The 23,613-nt window shown below is 39.8% G+C and overlaps 1 protein-coding gene across 5 annotated transcripts in view; it reads right to left on the bottom strand.

Moving 5' to 3' along the window:
* Positions 1–461: 461 nt before the first annotated feature.
* MYO16 (myosin XVI) overlaps positions 462–23,613 on the bottom strand; it is a 406,659-nt gene continuing 383,507 nt past the window's right edge. For all 5 annotated transcript variants that reach the window (XM_063337500.1, XM_063337484.1, XM_063337493.1 and 2 more), the window contains exon 35: positions 462–5,725. In XM_063337500.1, coding sequence (XP_063193570.1) covers positions 5,492–5,725 — 234 coding nt within the window. In that variant the 3' untranslated portion in view covers positions 462–5,491. The remainder of the gene's footprint in view (positions 5,726–23,613) is intronic.

Below are 23,613 nucleotides of genomic sequence, written 5' to 3'. Positions count from 1 at the left end.
GTATGACGGATTCAGCGTTTTCCTTTCCATAGTCTAATGAATATGAGGAGACAGGTGACTACATATTCCTGTAAACTGAGAAGGGGCTAGAGCCCAAATAAAAACTGTGAGGGCACAAGCATTAGCTAATAGCTGTCACAGGAACATTGCTATGACAGCAATATACCTGTGCTTGTCTTATTTTCCCTGTCGACTCTTCTAAGGACCTCAGCAGTTCTCCTGCATCTCAAAACAAATATTCATTAGCGTGGTCTTTTCAGAGATGGGTGGCTTTATGGAAAAGTATGTCTGTGAAGCGTTGAAATTATGTGTAAATTCAGACTGCATCCAACAAACAATTTCAGCTGGAAAAGAAAAGGTGAAAAACATGTTGAAAATATGGAAATATTCTATTTCAGTATTTTTAAAAGAAAACGTTTAATTCCAAAAATTAAACCCAAAATTTATGCTGTAATTTCATTTAACCACTTTTTTTTCCATCATAAAAGTCTGTTTGAAAATTAACCTAAACTAACAGGAAAGGAAATAAGAAAGGGCTAAGAGGGGATTTTATTCACGTATATATGAGAACCAAAACAAGCCACTTAAGGTTGAAGTAAATACTTCTAGCTAATTCAAGATGCGTTGTTGCTGTTGTTGTTTACTGTAATAAATCAAAAATCCTCAAAAAATCAAATCATGACTTGACAAAATTTTTGCCTAAGACATTTCACAGCAAAATCCATGATTCGGCCACATCCAGCAGACATTCACGTGGCGAGGGAAAGGGCCAAACCCCAGGTCGGAAGACAGACAGTCTGCTAATGATCTAATTCTCACAGCCACAATGTAAGCCAGCACTGGGATTTATTTATTTTTTTCTCAAAATGAAAATCCTGAGTATACAGAGAACAGCAAAACTGGAAGAAAAGCATTTCCTTATACGCCCTTCTGTTTTGTTCAGATACTGTCAAATAGTTATGCTCAGGTGGTGTTTTCTTTTTAAAAACTATATATTTAGAACACAAAGCCATGAAATGTTTAATACCATTCTGGAAAACTGACTTGTACAGAGTTTAATTACATTTATTATTTAACAAGCGAATGGCAAAACTTACTTTAGGTTCCTCAGAGCATTTCAGATATTAGCAGGCTTTATAGAGATAAGAATAACAGGATTACTAGGGATGTCAATACTATAGAGCAGAATTAAAAACTACAATGAATATGGCTATTACTATCACTTTAGAACTATGCTACAATCTATTACGCTTTCTTAGCAATTTAATGAAATTCTTTGTCCCACACACAAAGGATCTGCAGTATAATAAAGTTATTAATGAAAATAAGTCAACCTTTTAGAAGGAATAAAAAAGGATCACTGGCAAAAAGGGAAATGTAATTCACGTATTCGACAACCATTCTATTGTTTTGTAAACAATACGAATTTTTTAAACGCTTATCACTTCATGCTGTACACAGATCTTTTGTAAAATATTGGTGCATGTATTTCTCTGAACGTCTAAATCAGTTTTTTAAAGCAAAGTTTTGCTTATAATGTGCAATAGGAATGTAACTACAGCAACTAAAAAACACCAAGTACTATTTCAGGAGTAACAAGTAAGGTTTACAAGCTTTAAAAATTTCTCATGCCAACAGCTGTTGTTATTCTTTTATTATTGTTTAATACGGTTTCAGGATTCCCTTGGCTTTAAGACCAATGACTTTTTAAAGTGTAAAACATATCTGATTCTTCTTACCTTATACTGAAGGACAGGCTGATTTGTTAGAAGTTTTGTTTGTTTCACATATTAAAAATCAAGCAATAAGGCACAACGTGGAGGAGTGATTATCTGATGATAACCTCAGCTTCCTGAAATTGCTTTATTGCAAATATAAATACATTTTAGACTGTTTGTTGGATATTAAGGGCATTAGCATGCTCATAGAGTTTAATCTTTCCCTTTAGAATATTAAATTCATAAGGCTTTTTTTTTTTTTGTCTAAGGTATTTTTTAATGTGCAAGAGAGGACTTCATATACTCAAGAAATACTGTAATCAGCTGGTGTATACTCCACTGGGGAGATTAATTTACAAGCACTGTACAGTTCTGCTAAAACTACTTCTCAACATTTCAAAATGTCAATAGTATATTTTCCCAGCCCTGTAAACACATTTTGATACACAATATAAACTTTAATGGTAGTTTTAAGACACCTCTGGGGGTATGGTTATTTAAGCAATAAGACACAGTAGGGTGTGAATTATGGCATAATAATTCCCTACCAACTGCATTGTTAGGCACGAGGCCAAAGGCCAGGGGACCAATGAACACACTAGGTGTGAATTATGACATCATAAGTCACACTCCGGAGTGTCTTACTGCCATTAGAGAAATATTTAAAACATGTTTTAACACAAATAATTTATTCCTATAGTACTATATTTTAATGGAATATCCTGAAAAATCTTCCCAAGTAAAAAGTTAGCCATTACATAACCTGGAATTAATAACAAAACTGGCAAAAAAAAAAAAAGGTCTCATGTCTTCTGATATTTAGTTTGTGGTATTCCACTGTGGTAACATGCTTTAAGGAAGAGCCCATGAAAATATATGTCTTACCCAGGTTTGGAAAAAATAGAACAAAGGCCTTCTGCGCAGCGGGGAATAATCTGCTTTGCTCATTGCCTGGAGAATCAGAGTGCCTGAATCAGGTTTGTACTGGCTTCTCCTCTGTAACTGTCTTGATGAAACTGCTAGAAAATCTACGTACCTTTTTTCCCATGCTTGGTTCATACTGCCGTAATAGGGCACAATAGAGACTCTGAAAGAGTAGCAAAAAGGTTCCTTAGACCCCATTTGAGCTCCTGCAGCTGAGGCTGATCACGGCTCTAAGACAACTTTTAGTAAGGACTGCAAATAGTATAATGTGCATTTATACTATTTCCCATTTTAAACTGAATTTTAAACTCCATTTGACAAATGTGTTCTCTCCCCTCTGGGTGCTCCCGCCTTACAAGTGCAGCAACGACCACAGCGTCGTCTGGAGATACATAAGCTCACCTTACAGATCGCAAGTTTGCTGACTGGCAGCAAGCTGGCTGCCGCAGCAAGGATCTTGGCAGGATCTAAACTGGCTTCTCCGTCTGTTTTTACAGCTTGCCCTGAACCTCCAGGCTGCAGTGGATTGATTGCTACCATTCGCCAAGCCAGCTAGTGGGCGTTAGAGTTAGGAATATGATAGAGCTTTATGAGAGTGCTCTTTGGCAGGCTGGTTTGAGGAGCGATAAGCCTGAGGGCATGTCGGCATGTCTCAGCGCGGTGGGGTGCCGGGGACGGCTAAGCTAGCTGGGTGGATGTTGTTATGGCTATGTATAGCGATGCTGTGCCATGTAGGGATAACAACTTGCATCCTGGAAGCAAGGTAGTTGCAAGGGCGGGTTAATTAGCTCTCTTGCATCCAGTTCTGAAGCCATTTCATTCCGCTCTCACACAGGGATCTCTGAGTGTCCCTGGTTATCTGGGCGAAAAGGCAGAAACCTCAGTTCTTCCAGGCAAAGCCTTGTTCTGACATAATTGTTTAGTGGGTGACAGCTGTTCCCTGCGTAACCTCACAGTGGTCATCTGTGCCTCCTGGGTAAAGTCACGATCTATGGCCATTTACATCAGCTGAAGGTAAGACTCGGAGCCTAGAGGCCCTGCGTCTCCATGAAATAGAAACGGGTAATCCCACAGAGAGGACTTCTGTGAAGCTAACAGTGGTAACAAGGTAAAATTCTGAGCTCACCTGGTGTCTCCCCTTCTTTGTCCACTCAAAATGTCTGTTTTAATCTCCAGCAAAAGAAGGTGCTTAATTCTGCCTACAGCTATGGTAGTATTCATGGGAACAATTTGAGTTTTGCTGCTTCCCTGTAGAAACAAACAAACAAGCACGTGATGGCTTTTTGCCATTCAGCCTGCTTGAAGCTTCTGTCAAACATGATGGAAAAACCCAAGGTCTAAGAAGGTTGCTTTCCTTTCCCAACAACTTCCAAGCAAGGGTAAGTTCACTTTTTTAAACCCAGCTTATATTTGAAAATATTAGTTTTACATCCACTTGCAAAATTACAAGCACTTTCTCCTGGATCCCAATAGGAATGGGGCAAACAGCCAAGAAGAGTGTTTCACACTGGCTCTACACACTCTGAGAACTTAAAATAAGTGGCCCCTGACAAAATACCTGTGTATATATATAAATTACACCTTTTAGTGGCAAAGAAGTATTTCAAAGACTGCTGAGCAGTAGCTAACAAGTTTCTAGCAGCATGTTTTTCATAAATTAACATTACTGCTCAGAACTTGTGTTCACCAGCTAGAATGCTCCAATTTCTGAAACCATTTCATTACATGAAATTTGAGGTATAAATGCATCACTGTACCACCATAAGTGCATAATCCTTTGGTATACCCATCTCCATAAAGCCTTCTGGCTTGTAACAGTAAATCACAGCCCTATTTTCATACCTCATTACCATTATGTATCTTTCCACTGACACCTGACCTTATGCATAATCAGGTATGAATTTCAAACCATACTTAAAATCTAAATGAGCGCCTCATTATTTTACATAACGCAGAATGAAATAAGATTCGAGATGTAACTGCAGAATTCACAGTTCACACATGCAGAAACATAGGTCCACCAAAAAGAGGTCATGTTCTCTAATTCATGACTGTGAACAGCATCAAATCACACCTGCATATAGGAGCTTTGCAAGAATTTCAGGATTAGATTTTAGAAAGGATATTGCCAGTTCTGAAAAAAACAACACAGTGTTGAAACTGTTTGGTATGTTGTTAAAGATAAACTATGAAAGAAAAATGAGAGTACTGAATTTATTACCTGTATTTTGAAGAAAGAACGACAGCACCAATTGCATAAAGTTATAAAACACCAGTAATAAACATGTAAATAATCTTCAGGTTTGCAACGCCAATAGAACACAGACATCTACAAAGAAATATATATATGTATACATGGAATATAATAAAACCATTCATTAGGGAACAAGAAACATCATATTTTTGTACTATATAAAACAACTGTACAGTGTGCACACAGACTTTCCTGATCTCTCTAAAATGCCTGTCAGTCACTTCTCCCCATCATCGTTTGCTTAACATAGTTTCTTCATTGTCCATGGGAGAACTCTTAAGTGACTGTTTTGTACTTTTAAACTCAGTACTTATAGTGCAGCTTGTCTCCATATATATATACACACACACATATACATATATATACTCACAGATGCACACATATATGTATGTGTGTATATATATGAAAAGAACAAACACACACACGTACACGCACACACGACAGGTCTAAGTAGCTCCTCCATCCTGTGCTCTTGAATGAGTGCTTATAAAAAAATCCCTGCACGCTTTGTGAAGGGAAGAAAACTTGCTGATTGTGCAGACTGAAGTCGTCAGATGGTTTCATTCCTAACGGTCTGCAAACACACGCGTCTGAATCACATGGTGGTATCCCATATGCCTGAAGAGAGTCTGTTGCAGGAGGTATCTTCTACCTTCTTCAGCAGCGTTGGCTTTTTACAAGGGGGTGGAGGTGGGGCTGTGATTCTTTGCTCAGTGTTGTGCAAGATTTGCTGCCAGTCTTCTCTCTCTTCACACAGCTTTCTCCTCCAATCTAGAAGCTCTTGCAGAGCCACACTCTCATTCTCTGAAAGTCTAAGCTGATGAATAACCTGTTAGTGAGAAGGAAATAATAATAATAATAAAAAAGGTAAATGAAGTTAACTCTCCTGGTAGTGTAAAACTGCAACGTCCATGTTAAAGGAGACTTCACACAGCATCCTCTGCCTCTTTTGTCATGGATGTAAACCGGTGAGCAGGGCAGATTCAGGTCCCATTTTGCTATCTCCTTTGTAAAGAGCTCAGTGACATGTATAATGTTGTATAAACAATAATGACTTTCAGCAAAATGTCCTTCCCTTGAACTCAGGAGAGTTGTTTTATACTGCGAGGAGGGAACCACCTTCTGCTCTCCATCCAGTATTTGCAAAGGGCACCACGGACCATTATAAGCTTATCCACACATTCTAGTAGGATGACGAACAGAAATCCTGAGACTGCTACAGTGTGCCCTGGCTGAGCCATGTTAGATGGTGAGTGGCTGTGAGTGCTCCCACTCGAATATTTACAATTAGAGAAATAAATAGGTGCATGTGGGTAAGCCCTCAAGTTCTGCGCTCTTAGACTCCCCACTCCCCCTCACAAAACAGACTGCCTACAGTGATGCGTAGTCCATATTTCTAACAACTTGATCTTAAAACTGTTGTCATATAATACTGTTATACTCACAAAATACTCCTTTACACAGAGCAAGTAACAGCTGCAGGAGTAGCAAGGTTTTGCCCCTAAATAAATACCTGAATAGCCATAACGAAGAAACTATAACCTGTTTTGCTGCATAGCATTAGTAATGCAACTTGTCACAGATGATAGGTGTTATCCTTAGAACCAGGGGCTGGCCCTTGTCTTCCTCCAGAGAATACATTAACAACTTAAAACATACTTTCAGTTGGCTTGAAACTATTTCTAAATTAATTTTGAAGTAGCCAGAGTTCTGTACTAGATTTATAATCCACCCAGAAGAAACCGTTCCCTGCCATTTGACTTTTCTGTTCCAATGATTATTTATTTTGTTTAAGTCAGTTTGAAGGTCTCATGACAGCACAAGTCCACGGAGCTATGAAGTCCATCTCACCATCCTTTAAGACCTACTTAGCACCGATGCTGTACAGCAGCACCTAGAGCAGGTACTGAGAGCCATTCGCTTGTGGGTATTCTGGAACAGAAGGGGCTTATCTAGGGAATACGAACCAAACCCACCATAATAGCTAATGGCCCATGGCCCTTACCCGGCTACCTTCCTTCTTAAGGACCCCACGGGGGTACCTATAAGAGGCACCTATGACACGACTGAAATGCCCACACTTCATCACACACAACGGGCTCACGTGAGAAGTATGGCTATTCTTGTCAAGGTTGCATTTATACTCCTTGTCACGATGAGAGGTGGCTGCGTGTTAGTTACCATGATAAAAGAATTGATGTTGAGTGCCCTTACATGAGACGCTATTCATGTGGTCAGTTCCAGCTGCAAGGAGGTCTGAGTGACATGAAAAGCAGTTTTGTCACTGATGGGCAATCAGGTTCCCGGGGTAGAAGACTTTGCTACTGCCTGTGGCTCCTGCTGTTTGCTCATGGAATAGGAGGTACCTGGGTACAGAGGCTTACACGGGCTTTAACACTGCTGCTTCAAATGCGTCCTGTGCAAGTCAGACCTTTCACTCCTGCTGTCCGAGAGGGAATGAGCCCTCACAGTGGAGATGCCTGAAGATTGATGGGTAACCTGCTTCATTTCTGCTTGGTTGATACGTCAAGGAGAAATACATTATCCTACATAATGTCTTAATAAAAAGGTATTATAATTTCAAGTAGAGTTGTAAATTATGCATTTTTAAGAAAAAAAGAAGAAAAATGGAAAGTGTTTGAAAGACTTCATTAAAGTATATTTTGGTGCCATCCTAATTGCATACCACTACGAAATCAAAACCCTCTTTGCTTTTATGTTTACACAATATGCAACAGGGCATCCCAGCAACTCAAAGGAAAATTAAATGTTCCACAGATATTCTTAGAAGCGTAGAGGGATATCAGCGACTTCTTGTGTACACATTACCTTTTTTTTTATTTTTTCTTTTTTTTTTTTTTTCCATTGTGGGTAGGAAAGATTAGCAGACAAATGAAAAGTTTGTAATTGGAAACAATTTATCAAGAAAGACAGGTGGGGTAGCTTTATCCTATGGAACAGACGTGCAGTTTGGCAGGCACTGCAGCTTACTGTGGCCAATTTCTATAGATTTTTAGTTATGGGCATAACCCAGTTTAGAAACCAGGTAGATTGGAATCCGGTCTTCCTTATTTAGACACTTTATTTGCATCTAAATTTTAGGCATTTCATGAACCCCTATTTGGCATGCTTCTCAGAGAGGTGCTGGAACATACAAAAGCAAGCTGTGTTAGACTGTCATTGCAAGAGTTTCATATGAAAGAGTTTCAGAGATAAATAAACAAGGACGTGCCTGAACACTGGTAGGTAAGTATTCTTGTAAGAAAACAGATATTTTGAAGCTTTGTATTATTGGATGCGCTCAGGTGACCAAAGTTTGACTCTAAGGAAGTACGGAGGAATCTTCGGTTTTGGAAGATGGACAAAGTATTTGAACAGAGGCAGCGCCACTGCTATTCTAAGAAACATAAAGGCACACAGGTGCAGGGTGAAAAGCGAGTACAATTTGCCTGGGCAAGGCAATTGACAAATGCATCCTATTTATAGCTTATAAACACTGAAGAGGCTTTATTATCCAGACCCTGCTTATGCAAGCTGTAAATTAATCTTGGGTCAGCAGTTTCACGATAGACCTCATTTTCCAGTGTATAGTGGACAAATGTTGGTCCAGTCCACAAATGAGTGTACATCTTTTATTGTATTTTTTAAACAAGGATGGAAAAATATCTCAAATCTTTATTCATTATGAGATTGGTCTGGTAAGTAAGCTGGAAAAAGTTTATATTTCAATCTGGATGAAGGACATACGATGGAAATACAGTGGAAATAAAATGGGCGAAAACGCACAGGAAATGGAAGAGCTTTAAACGAATCAATTAATTTAATTAGATCTATTTAAATAACTTGATAACTTTTCTCTTTTCCATTCATGATTAGACCTGTGACAAGCTGAAGATTTATTATACATATTCATTATAGAAAAGATTTGCTGAATAATTTTGCATGAGGCTCAATGCAAAACAGCAAGCTATGTTTCTTCATTATTATTCTATGTCCTGAAGAGGTATTTTGTGAAGGGTGGATGAGGTGTGTAGGAAGTAATTGCTTTAAGACTACTGATCTTTTCAATGAACACTGAACAAACAACTTCAAGCGTTAAGGGGCAGAGATGGTACCAACTGTAGACCAGGATTTTCTTGCTCCAAGTCAATGGTAAACCAGACATGGGCACCATAGCATTTGGGCTAGACCCACAAAAAACATTTAGTATTTGAATACTTGGCATTTAAGAGCTCTGCCATCTGGGGAAACACCATTCCTGTGTTTGGTATCCAGAGTCCTTACTGAGCAAACAAGAAAAGCTGACATGTCAAAAACAGTGATGCACAAGAGAAGACTGTGCGGAGTTACCAAAGCTATTTATTGGAAACTGCAATGGACTGAAGCAGTTTAAAAAGATCCACATTTTCCACTGTAAAATACGGCAAGACGAACAAAATAAATTTGTAATGAGCAGCCCAGGGATCCCAGAGAGATCCCAGAATTTGTTCTTTCCACCTTACAGCCCAAGCTATCAGACTGCAGAAGCAAATGCTCTCCTCCTGGCACTGGGGACTTTGGCTGCTGACAAAGCATCAATGGTTCCATCCGGGCATACACGGAAGGACTTTCACCATTATCTAGCGGTTAGAGCACATAGGGAAATCAGAAGATGTGGATTTGACTTCTCTCAGGTTAAGGAAGAGACTGAGTGTCCATATGCTGAGACGACACTGTGACTACAAGAGGTGGATTCTGAGTGCAAGGAAGAAGGACTTTGGCTCCTGTGCTTTGTTGCTGTCCATGTGTGATAAGTACAGCAAAGCAAGTCCTTCAGAGTGAGTCCCTTGTGGTTTCAGCGCACAAGAGAGAGTGGAGACAGAGCTGGCAATCATGAAAATCTTAGAACATGATTTTGCCTACTGAGTGGTACCCATTTAAGTGTTGCATAGTCATTGGAGAATGAGCCTCTGAATTGCCTTCTGGATTTAGGATTCCAAATAGTGCCTGAATTTCACTTTACAGCCTAAAGCAGACATACTGGATTTCAACTTTGTCTTAGAACCAAGATGAGTTGCTATAAGTCAATAAATTATTTTAATTATAGTCTTAGTTCTTAGGCTAGTTAAAAAGTGCGGTGAGGTTTTAAGTATGGAAAGTCGAAGGTTTCACATTTTTAAATCATTTGTGACAAAAGGTATGCCAGATAAAAAGATTAACAGGTCCATTTAAAATTAACTTTGAGTTATTTAGAGATTTGGTTCTAGAATCTCAGGAAATTCATTCTGCATTAAAACATCAAATGCTATTACTTTACAGAGGATATTTTGTAACATTCAGAAGTAACAAAGAGCTTATAGTGTCTATTTATGTGTCAAATGCAGCACAGTCTTAATCATCAAGCTATGGCTAAAGGACTCGTTAAACTGTCTGCCAAACAGAGATTTATTGATTTGCATTAGTAGCTTCTTCTGAAAATTTCGCCTCATTTTGCTCTCTCCCTGACTAAACGTAGGGTTCGCTTTTTCAAAAATTTGTGTACTGTACTCTAGTCATTTTTTTTGGTCCTTTGTGATTGCATTGGGGTTTTTTTTACAACTATTCACCAGAAAATGAAAAGAAGTATTTAGTTACATTCTTGGATGTTGAAACATACAGATAATTTTCTTTGCGTAAAATGTAGCTCTGCATGTTTTATTATAGCTACTGTAATTTTTAGTAAAATTCCTGAATATAGACATAAAAGCACATCAGAAAACAGATTTTTAAATCACAACACAATTTAAGGACATGTATAACGTATAAACTTGTGCTCCTGAGACACTTGCATGAGGTAGCTGGTCCATATTTTCCCTTCAGAGACATACTGCCAATTATGTTCTTTAATAGATTTGTCAATGTTGGTGCTTTAAAGTAACTGTCAGTAGATGCTCACAATTAATTATTACAGCATTATTATGTTTCTCTTCCATTAGTGTTTTAAATTGTTAGCAAAATTGAGGTCCCATCATGGAATCCATGGGGAGATTGAGTCTAGAACAGCAATGATTCTACCTTTCTAAAATTTGATCAGGATAAAGTGAATTATGCAATAAATGTAAAATGTTGATGATAAATTATCATAATTATCTTAGAAATGGAACTGCCTAGAGAAAACCCATGTTTTTAATCTTTTCCAGTTTGTAGACTGCTCAAAAATGTAGGCAGAACAAATTTCAGCCTATAGGTGACTCGCAGTTATCTTTATTAGAGCCCTCAAAAGCAGCTCACAAACCCCCTGCCCATCATCAGTTTTAAAGACAGAAGTGATCAGGATGTTCTCACCTCTCATTTCAAAATTTAAGACGCAATGTCATTCAGTACTTCTGGAAATAGTTCTTACTGTATGTGATTATTAGCAAGACAAACACATTTTTATTCAACCTGCGACAGGCATGCATCTCTCATAAAAATTTTTCTAACTCATTTTAATGGTTTCATCTTTCTTTGTTTTCTTTTTGCATCTGATAAGCCCCTACACTGACTGCTTCCAGACACGCTTGTCACATCTTTTTTCCAAACTACAGCACAGGCACACTGCAACCTCTCGAAAAATCCTAACCCTTCAGGTTCAAACAGATATGTTTGGTTTTTTCTGTGTTACAAAAAAGCATAAATCAGGAAACGATTGCTTTTCCACCAATTCTTGAACCAAGAAAAAAAAGCACCTGTCAGCCTACATGTTATTTACCACCACGATACTCATTTTAAGCTACAAGAGGAAAGCACAGAGTAAACCAAGGGTGTGTTAAGAAGCGTAGGCAAGCATTCAACATAAATCAAATCAATATGTAAATTTGTGTTTGATTGGGAAACCTGCATTGGCCACGTAAGACCCCAGCAGGGAGTAGAGAGCAGCTATGATAAATGAGTTTACATGTTTCTAAATTCCAATTAAAAAATCTTCAAATACAAGTGTACCACTGGGATCCAAGCTGATTCATGTGATTGTCTTGTGAATGCTGGGACATGCATAATGGGATCTAATAACTTGGTATGTGATATGCAACAATAAAGTGATTTTAGTTAATCATACTTTTAAACTGCTCATGATTTTTCTTTGTGTTGGAGCAACCTTACAGTCTCCAAAAATAAAACTCTCCAAACGGATGGCAAATGGTTTTGTTGGAGAGGAGAAAATGGCAAAGACGACAGGTGCTCTGTCTGGTGCAAATCTGGAATTGCTCTGGAGGAGGTATGCCAGCTTAAACAGAGTTAGACATGAGATCTATAACTGATATATATATATATATATTTTGCATTTGCTTTGTTCTAAACAAGAAAATATTTTTTTCTCTCTCAGTTAAAATTTCTTATTACATCAAAAGAATAAACTACCTTTTGGACAGGTGTGGTATAGATGACATACCAAAGGAAATTGTAACTTTGCTGATATTTAAAAATTGGGGGTAAACTTAAAAGTAACTTTGTGTTTAAAATGAAACTAAAAAGGGACTACATTTCTGAACAAAATCAGATCACCACAAGAGTCAGGAAGAAATGTTTTCTCTTCTGGCATGCATTTTTCAGCTATCTGGATTTTCTGAGGGACAGATTTAATTTTCTTCCAAACACCAGACGTGGGGTGATGCTGGAAGAAGGATATTCTGTTGTCAGAGACCACGCAGGCACAGACATCTTTGATTGCCCAGTCCAGCCCTCTGCTATCACATGGCGTTTGCAAAACTCACAAGCTTCATCCTAAAAAAAAAATAATTCATCACATTGTTTGCCTTGGTTTGGCTTTCTGAAAGAATTTTCCAGAAAAATTCATGAAAGAAGAGTCCACTAAGGATTTCTAGCTACAAAATGAACTCTGCCTCCAGACGACTGGAACCTGAGAGATCACACCGGCAAAAGAGGCACCCCGCGACTCTCTGTTTTCTCTTGGCAGCAGCCACTTCTCCTTTTCGTCAGAAAGAGACTCCTGGGCTACACACACCTTCGGTGTGCCTCAGACAGAAGATTTTTATATTCTTCATCTGACAGCTATTGTATTTCTGGTGTAAGTTGCCTGATTTGCTCTCATACTCTTTTTGTTTTTCTGTGGGTTTGTTGGTTTTGGGTTTGTTTTTTTTTTGGGGGGGGGTTGAGCGTTGGTTTTGGATGATTTTTTTTTTATTTTATTTTTTGCAGGAATACCTTTTAGTTGCAAAAGCAGGGCTTGGTCTTCTGTGATTTTGTACCTTTCCCTCAGGGTGGCAATAACATGCCTGGGACCATAATATTCTCAATTCATTAGGTCAATCATATTCCATACAGCTTGGAGATGTTTCAGCCATCAAACAAAGATATTATATATTTGCAAAATAAAATCAGTACACAAATCCTGAGTAGAGCTGTAATGTGTGACGTGGCAGAAAGTACTAGAACAAGCCTATACATTCAAACCAGGGGTGTATTTTATTTACTTATTTGGATCTTGTGGGTTTCACTTATTTATTTATTATTATTTATTTTAGCTGAGTGTCTTTCAGTTCTAGATTTCTGGTATCAATTACAAAATGACACCTTCCCAGAGTGACTAAAACACCAATGAATATTGAAATATACTGTTTTTTTCTCTAAGGTAGTATTTCTCTTTCCAGATAGACTGACTACACAATGCTCTTTAAAATTTTCAGAGCATCCTTCTAATTCATCTCTGACACTTGAGAAAAAGATTATGTTCAGGACAGCAACTGTGCCTTTCTCAAGATGAAGATGGAGAGGGAGCTGGGCATGTTTAGCTTGGAGAAGAGGAGACTGAGGGGAGACCTCATTGCCCTCTACAACTACCTGAAAGGAGGCTGGAGAGAGGCAGGTGTTGGCCTCTTCTCCCAAGTAAATAATGACAGGACCAGAGGAAATGGTCCGAAGCTGCGGCAGGGGAGGTTTAGATTAGATATTAGGAAGAATTACTTTACTGAAAGAGTGGTCAGGCACTGGAACAGCCTGCTCAGGGAGGTGGTTGAGTCACCATCCCTAGAGGTGTTTAAGAAATGTCTAGATGTGGCTCTTCAGGACATGCTCTAGTGGCAGAGATTGTAAGTTGTTTGGTTGGACTCGATGATCTCAAAGGTCCTTTCCAACCATGAAGATTCTGTGATTCTATGCATTCTGAAAACAAGTCATTTATCGTAGACGTCTTCAGACCACCTGACCTAACAATGTTGACACCACTTTGTACATAATCTAACAAAAAACATCTGAAAAACTGAATGATGTTGCCTATTCATTTGATCACTGCTGCTTTGTGGTATTAATAGAGATATTTTACTCGTTCGGTTTGCCACAATGCTTTCGAAGCAATTACAAAAACAATCATCGACTTATATTTACTAACATTGTGTATCGTCCTTTCTTGTATAGAAACACTGTCCTTATGGTCAAACAACATCAGAGGCAAACACCACTTCATTTATGGTCTGTTAGCAGTCTAAATCTCAGCTGATCTACATGTATGCGGCAGCGTGTGACAGCAAGAGAATGAAGGGCAGAAGGACCAATTTATTCTCTCTCACACCAGGCACTTACGGCTGGGTCAGACGTGAAGTCACTCTTCACAGGTGCTGGCAGTGGGGTAGTGGACCACAGTCCCATTGAACTCGCATTTGAAGCAGCCTTTTAAGGTGACCCATTGGCCAGTGTGGCAGCCCAAGAGGAATAACGACACACTTCAGCCAAACCTGAGCTTAGCGACGGCACAGGGATGCTCAGGAGGTTTTGCTCCCTTCTCCTCAACAATCACAGCCTTATACCTGGGGAAAATGCAACGAGGATGAAGCAGTGGAGACAGAAAAGGGGCCTCAAATGAGTAGGGGGATGACTGTGGCATCTACTGGTTCAAAGAGGAGAATCTGCGCTTTCTCTTTTGGAGGTCGCAGCAGTCAGACGTAGCACATACTTGCTGAGGAGAGTGCCATCAGCCTTCCAAAAGCCCTTGATACAGAAACACAAGATATTGTACCTACTGATGAATTTATACTATACATTACCTCATACCATTTAATCTATAAGGCACATGGGTTTGACTGTAAATCTTCTAAAAATAAAGCCGTACCGTGTTATAAAACCTGATTTTTGTCTGTATGTGACATTACAAAGAGAATTCTTTGACATTACCATCAAAACAATAAACAAAACACAATTCAGGGGGATACACTGATTCAGATCAATTTTAAATATGTAACATTCTATGCCCTCTCTTGGATGTTATGTGTTTACAAAGGCATTAGTGATTTTTTTTTTTTTATTACACTGCACTTGTTTGATTGCCACGTTTTGCTTCAAAGATGATCAAAGATTACTTCCAGCTAATAGGCAAACACGACAGACATTAATAACGAATGTTAAGAGCCCAGTGTTTAGAGCTGTGACAATGGGCGGGGGGTAGCAACACATTGCATTCTTGACTATTCAATTTTTTTAACTTTTGAACAGTCAACAAAAGAAGCGATTGGCAACAAATATTAAATCAAGTAGGAACAAAGAAGGCCCTTGAAACTATAATGAATATGCAGCTCTTTCTGAGGGAAGAGACTGCTGAAAGCAATGAGATTTCATGAAATAAGAGCTATGGCTTAAGCTATAATGAAACAATAAATACATTCTTCACGAATATGAAAAGACATTTCCAATTTTTCATTGTCAGATGTTGGCTCCTATATTACTGCAATCTGCCAACCTGCACTATGGGGTTTAAACAAAATAGAAAAGATAAGACTGCAGATCTTTTAATATAACAATATGTGAAAAAACAACCATCATTTTTTATCTTGCTTCTTTGAACACGTGACAGATGAAAACATGTTTCAAAAGTGGGTAACTAAAACCTTACGCCAAGGTGTACTGTAGAAGGGGATAAAGTCCCTGTAGTGCACATAAAAATATGCTGGGGAAGACAGGCAGGATTATTCCTGCCTCAGGCAAAGGCAAACCCATCCACAGGATTGCTTTTGCTCAGAGATCTGGGTGCACTTGATGGGTGATGTGGAAGGATGGGGAAGTCCGATGTGTACCTCAAGGGAATTTGATTTTGGATGAGAACAGCCGATGATTTGTATTGTATGATGTTACTCTCTACATAATAATGTATGTGATCACCTCTGTGGTTGCTGTATACCATATCAATGGTATTACAGTAACAAATGCCCAGATTAACGAGGAATGAATTCTAATGAAACCGAGCAACGTGCAGCGATGATAGAACCGGACAAGCGCAGCGGTGATGGAACTAGAACTGGCTTCAGCATGCAACAATCAAACACCACACACCATCTCTCCTGCCCTGAAGGACTGTTATGACAGATTAAGCCCAAAGTCATGCACTAAACAAACTCAACAGACATTTTAGAGGGCTGGCCCGTAGACTAAGGGAATGATATATGTATGTATATATCAAAAGACACAAAAGGCGGTGGTGATTAATTAGGGTGTATTGGAAAGTGTGGGACCTTGGCATGATGTAGATGGTATAGACTAAGGGGTGGATATTGTCCTGGTTTCAGCTGGGATGGAGTTAATTTTCTTCCTAGTAGCTGGTATAGTGTTGTGTTTTCGATTTCAGATGAGAATGATGTTGATAATACACTGATGTTTTAGTTGTGGCAGAGCAGTGCTTACACTAAGTCAAGGACCTTTCAGTTTCTCACACTGCCCTGCCAGTGAGGAGGCTGGGGGTGCACAAGAAGCTGGGAGGGGACACAGCCAGGACAGCTGACCAAACTGGCCAAAGGGATGTTCCATGCCATATAAAATCATAGAATTGCTGAGGTTGGAAGGGACCTTTAAGATCATCGAGTCCAACCTTTAACCTACCCTGACAAAAGCCACTTCTAAACCATGTCCCTCAGTGCCCCATCTACCCTTTTTTTAAATACCTCCAGGGATGGTGAATCCACCACCTCCCTGGGCAGCCTATTCCAATGTTTAATAACCCTTTCAGTGAAAAAATGTTTCCTAATATCCAATCTAAACCTCCCCTGACGTAACTTGAACCCATTTCCTCTCGTCCTATCACTTGTCACCAGGGAGAAGAGGTCAGCCCCCATCTCTCTACAACCTCCTTTCAGGTAGTTGTAGAGGGTGATAAGGTCTCCCCTCAGCTTCCTCTTCTCCAGGCTAAACAACCCCAGCTCCCTCAGTCGTTCTTCATAAGGTTTGTCCTCCAGACCCCTCACCAGCTTTGTAGCCCTTCTCTGGACACGCTCCAACACCTCAATGTCCCTCTTGTAGCGAGGGGCCCAAAACTGAACGCAGTACTCGAGGTGGGGCTTCACCAGTGCCGAGTACAGGGGGATGATCACTTCCCTAGTCCGGCTCACCACACTATTCCTGATACAGGCTAGGATGCTGTTGGCCTTCTTGGCCACCTGGGCACACTGCTGGCTCATATTCAGCCAGCTGCCAACCAACACCCCCAGGTCCTTTTCTGTCGGGCTGCTTTTGAGCCACTCTGCCCCAATCCTGTAGCGCTGCATGGGGTTGTTGTGACCCAAGTGCAGGACCCGGCACTTGGCCTTGTTGAACCTCATACCATTGTTGAACCTCAGCCCATCGGTCCAGCCTGTCCAGATCCCTCTAGAGCCAACCTACCCTCAAGCAGATCAACACGCCCGCCCAGCTTAGTGTCATCTGCGAACTTACTGAGGGTGCATTCGATCCCTTCATCCAGATCATTGATAAAGATATTAAAGAGAACCGTCCCCAGCACCGAGCCCTGGGGGACACCACTTGTGACCGGACACCAACTGGATTTACCTCCATTTACCACCACTCTCTGGGCACAGCCATCCAGCCAGTTTTTTACCCAGCGAAGAGTACACCTGTCCAGGCCATGAGCAGCCAGTTTCTCCAGGAGAATGCCGTGGGAAACAGTGTCAAAAGCTTTGCAAAAATCCAAGTAGATAACATCCACAGCTTTTCCCTCATCCACTAAGTGGGTCACCTTATCATAGAAGGATATTAGGTTTGATAGGCATGACCTGCCCTTCACAAACTCATGCTGACTGGGCCTGATCACCCTGTTCTCCTGCATGTGCCGTGTAATGGCACTGAGGAGGATCTGTTCCATGACCTTCCCAGGCACCGAGGTCAGACTGACTGGCCTGTAGTTCCCCGATCCTCCTTCCGGCCCTTCTCGTGGATGGGTGTCACATTTGCTAACCTCCAGTCAGCTGGGACCTCCCCGGTTGTCCAGGACTGCTCATAAATGATGCAAAGTGGCCTGGCAAGCACTTCCGCCAGCTCTTTCAATACCCTTGGGTGGATCCCATCCGGCCCCATAGATTTGTGCACCTCCAGGTGCTGAAGCAGGTCCCTCACCATTTCCCTTTGGATTACAGGGGCTTCATTCTGCTCCCCATCCCTGTCTTCTAGCTCAGGGGTCTGGGTATTCGGGGAACAACTGGTCCTACTGCTGAAGACTGAGGCAAAGACTTCATTAAGTACCTCAGCCTTTTCCTCATCCTTGGTCACTATGTTGCCGGCCCCATCTACTAGAGGACAGAGATAATCCTTAGTCCTCTTCTTACTGTTAATATATTTATAGAAACTTTTTTTGTTGTCCTTGACAACAGAAGCCAGGTTTAGTTCTAGCTGGGCTTTGGCCCTCCTGATTTTTTCCCTACATAGCTTCACATGACGTCATGCTGAACAATAAAACCGGAAGGAGTTGGCTGGCGGCTGGCAGCTGCTGCTCGGAGATGGGCTGGGTATCAATCAGCGGGTGGTGAGCAATTAGATTGTGCATCACTTGTTTTGTATATTCTTTTATCATTGCTATTACTTACCCTCCTTTTTATGTCCTTTTAAACTTTATCGCAACCCATGAGTTTTACCTTTTTTCTGATTCTCTCCCCCATCCCACTGCGGGGGGAGTGAGCAAATGGCTGTGGTGTTTAGCTGCCTGCTGGGTTAAACCACAACAAGTGGGTAACCAAAATCTTACACCAGGGTGTATTGTATGTTTGATATTACTTAATCTACTAGGATGGCAAGCTGCTTGCTTATTTTTTATCTTGTTCTGTGAGTATTTCCATAGGATGCTGAAGGCATGTGACATCATCTGATTACAAATAAGCCAACGTTCAGCCATGAGAAAGCTAAACTGCACAAAGAGGCTTTGTACCTTTTAATGGGAAATTGTCTACCTTTCTTCTCAGATGGCTGAATCTTCGGAAGACTATGGTTGTGAACTAACTTGCACAGAAAGCAACCCTATAAATGTGGGTGGATTATTACAATTATATTTATTTTATGGAACATAAAAGATCACATTGATATGTGTACGAAAATTCATATAATATCTGGAACATCACATAGAGTTTCTACTTTTTTACTTAGTCCATCTCTCTTTTTACTCCATCACCCTGTCCTTTGTCCTTGGTTCTTTCTCTCCTGTTTTTCTTATCTTCCTTTTAGTTATTTTTCTCACTTCTCTGTCATTTGTTGTGTTGGGTTTTTTTTCCTTCTGCCTGTCTCTTCCTTCTTTCCTCTTTCTAATTTTATTATTTACCTTCTCTCTCAGTCATTTTAGTCTTCCTCCAACCTTACTTCTCTGAATCATCCTTTATCTGGTGCCTGTTTTACTCCCCACTCCCGCCCCACACACACGCTTATTATCACTCTAGTCTTTAATCTGCCCCTCACTTCCCATCTGTTCATTAGCTCCAGGTTGTCCATCTCATCCCGTTACAGACAGACCATGCTGCTTCTTGCTGCCCACATAAGAAACAAGGAGTCTTTTCGCTGGCCTGCTTTTCTTCATTCCACTCTATCTTTCTCACACCACATCCCACTTTGTAGTGAATGTTAATAACAACTTTAAAATATTTTTACCCAAAAGAACAAAAAAATAAATACAGTCCTGGATTTGTGAAAAAGAAGACGACAGGACCATTTAGCTTTTGTGTGAGGTGGCAAGGACAGAGTCTTGCTTTTCTTGACTCTATTTCATCTTGCTGCTGTTGCTGACATTCCAAAGAACGTATGTATTTCAGCAGTCTTTATGCTCTATCTTTTAAACATACACACTCAGAGGAGCTATCAAGAACAGACGAAGCAATAAATACAGTCTGGAGAAGAGAGCCCATTGGACTGGCTAAGGAACTGAGAAACGCCTCGTGTAAAAGAAAAAGAGCACAGAGGTAATATTTTATAAAGCTTTTTTATGTTAGAGGAGGGTTTGGGTTTTAGACCCTGCTAAGCAATTTCAACATTTGTGGAGTCACCAGCATGCTTTGGGATCACTTCCTGGAGTGGGATTGAATAGAAATGACTCTTAGTCATAACAAAATTTTCTATCTACGCAAGATTATGGCACAAACGGCCAGAAGAAACACCTCTTCCATTTTGGTGGTTTCTTTGCCTCTGGAAGGAAACGGGCTAAAAATTCCAGACTACAGATCCAGGCACATTTGGAATTCCCAAACTGTTTAAAGAAATCACTGAAGTAATTTGAAACAATACGCATTTAAATAATTTTAAATCAGCAATTTAAAATCAAGTTTGAAAAAGGAAGTTTCGTAGTTTTCTGCTGTTCAGGGAGCAAGAGGCACAGTACAGCTACCAAAAGGTTTCATGTAGAAGCTGAGTTAGATGCAGTCCTTGTAGCTGATGTTTGTGGGCTTAGTCCATAAGAGCAAAGTAGGTTTTCTTGTAAGGGTAAATCAGGATATTGTTTCTTGCAGTACCATTTTACTGTAGATTTCTAGTTTACCTTTTGAAGATTTCCTTTACTAGAATGCTTTGGTTTACAAGGAAAGCAGAAAATACAAAGAAACTGGTGTGCTCATTTAGTGGAAAGAATATGTGCGGCTCTTTGCTAACAAATAGTTTCTTAAAGATCTACTATCCAAACAAACTAAAGCGCGTGAAACTTCTTGATAACTGGTTTGACCCTCAAATTCATGATTCGGTTTTCATCTTCTTTGAGGATGAAGATGATGCTACAGTGTTATATCAGATATTAGGATCTTTATGGTTTTAGGTGGTACTTAATTGCAACCTATAGATATAATCACTTGGAAATCTACAACTGTACAGCTACAGAACAATATGAAGGAAAAGGTATTAGTTTAAAAAAACATATTTTGTTGTTTTTACAAGCAAGAGTTTCATTTCTTTTGATGTATGTTCTTTCATTTCTGATGAGACAAAAACCAAACTTTATTTTTAATACTCTTTCCCTTTTTCTAGCAGAAGAAAGTAGAATTTTATTCCGTAACTTTCAAATGAGAAATATTTTGTATTTCAACAATTGTTTTCATTTTTTGTTTTTTTTTCATTCTGATAAAAATTGACCTTTAAGTAACCATTGCCCTAGAAAAGTAGCATTTATGGCCAACAGTGAACTTTTGTTTTGTTTTGTTTTCAGCAGAATTTACTTTAGAGACGATCAATTAAGTTGCTGAGTTCACATCTGCATGGGATTTTATACTTGGTAATTGCTTCCAAAAGTGTTTGTTAAAAGATTGATCTTTATGATGCATGTCGACAGATACTGAGCTGAAGAATTTGCTCTCTGAAGTGTGTAGGTTTGCAGTGTGCGGGAAATACCAGGCAGTGATGCAGGTAATTATCACCTGATGTGACAACATGATGGTACCGTAAGCCACAATGCCTAAACTTTAGTTGGATGTAGATGAGCCTTGAGGTCCTGTGACAAAAATGAAATTAACTCCTGTCGCTTCAGTAAGGAGCTAGCAGGGAGATATTAAAAACCCCCATAAATATTAGAAGTCCCTGAAAGCTAATGAACCAGTTTCCTTTAGCTGAAATGACAGAGTGTCTGCCAAGAAATCCAAGGACCCAGACTATGTTTCTCTCTCTAAAGCAATTAGTCAATCAGTACCTTCCCAGATCTGTGAAACAATCTGTCCTATTTCATATGTCTGTGCAAGAATTACTTTAAAGTGATAAGGTTACTGCAGTGAAGCCTGGCAAAGACTTTTACAATAGGGTTGTATGCTGTTAGAGTCACCGGCAGCATGCTAAGAAATGTCAACTGTAATTAAAACCAATCATTTTCAAATATATGTCATGCTTTGGAAATGGTGAGGAATGCTTTTTGCAGTAAGAATTCTCAGCCCTGTGAGCACAGAGGTTTTTTTAAGTTTTTTTTTTTTCTTTTTGTGGAAAGAAGATTTTTTTCTTTTTCTTTTGGCAAGACCGTTTTGGAAGATGTTTAATCATTAAGGCAATTGTATCAAAAATCACAGAACTGCAGGTTTCTTCTCTAAACTTGTCACAGTTCTTACTGAGCTTGCATTTAAGGATTGTCCCTGTATGTAATTCTGAGTACATGGCATGGAATCTATTTTAAAGATTTGTGAAACACTTTGGCAAAACATATATTTACTGAAAAGTGACACTTCGAAGTACTGAATTGAAATTGTGTTCAGCTTTTGTCAAGCCGTTTGGGAAAAAATAAAAAATACACGGTTGTAAATGGTTAAAGACTTGCTTCTAAAATAGAGCATTTAAGTGTTGCAGACTAATTTCACATAAGCATACTGTTTCCATTTGCAAAGATAAGAAGATGATAACGGCTCCCCTATACGCAGTTCATTTAACTCCCCATGTACTGTAAGGATGTATTAATTTAAACATGATCCTCCTTGATCTCAGGCAAGCATTTTAGCAACAGGGATTGTAAGGTGTTCCAGGACAAAAGTGTCTCACTGTGTGAGGTTTATAACTGGAGCAGTGTCTGGACCTTGGATTTTTCATTCGCTAGAGAGGGCTCTTTGGCCACTGTCATGCCTAATAAGTAGTTGATTGATCATTGAAAAATGTAACAAAGACAATTGCAAACATTGTCTGCAGTTGTCTTCATAATAATAGAATCATAGGATCAATCAGAATCATTGAGTCATAGAATAGTTTGGGGTGGAAGGGGCCTTTAAAGATCATCTGTTCCAACCCCTCTGCAATGAGCAGGGATATCTTCAACTAGATCAGGTTGCTCAGAGCCCCGTCCAACCCTACCTTGAATATTTCCAGAGATGAGGCACCTACCACCTCTCTGGGCAACCTGTTCCAGTATTTTACCCCCCTTATTGTAAAAAAGTTTCTTCCTTATATGTAGTCTAAATCTACTCTCTTTTGGTTAAGAACCAATACCCCTTGTCCTATCGCTACAGGTCCTGATAAAAAGTTTGTCCCCCTCTTTCCTGTAGGCCCCCGTTAAGTACTGAAAGGCCTCAATAAGGTCTCCCCGGAGCCTTCTCTTCTCCAGGCTGAACAACCCCAACTGTTGTCTGTCCTCACAGGAGAGGTGCTCCATCCCTCTAATCACTTTTGTGGCCCTCCTCTGGACGTGCTCCAACAGGCTCTTGTCTTTCCTGTGCTGAGGGCGATAATCCCATACCCTCATCCAGTATACTGATCTGGAGGTAGCAGACCTCTCAGTATTTTTTCCCAATATGGGCAAAGTACATTTTGAGAGTCTGAGAGGTAGGGCGATGGCAAAAATTTGTTATTGTGTGCAAGATGGGTATGTGTCTATGTGTGCCAGGGCAGCTCTGGCCGGCCTCACTTACGTATCTGAAGAGATTAGTGTAGTGCTGAGTGCTGTCTTGGCACAATTCTTCAACTCAGACTATGCACTGTTGTTATGTCTGTGCTTTGGACAATGGAGGAGAAAAACACAAAGTGAAGACTTTTGTACTAGTCTGCTCAGATATTTACTCATTTATAACCTATTGGTTTTCAAAT

Source organism: Chroicocephalus ridibundus, chromosome 1 (assembly GCF_963924245.1).
Source record: "Chroicocephalus ridibundus chromosome 1, bChrRid1.1, whole genome shotgun sequence".
NCBI classification, from domain to species: Eukaryota; Metazoa; Chordata; class Aves; order Charadriiformes; family Laridae; genus Chroicocephalus; species Chroicocephalus ridibundus.
The sequence above is the reverse complement of the archived record's forward strand: the minus strand, read 5'-3'. Positions and strand labels throughout refer to the sequence as shown.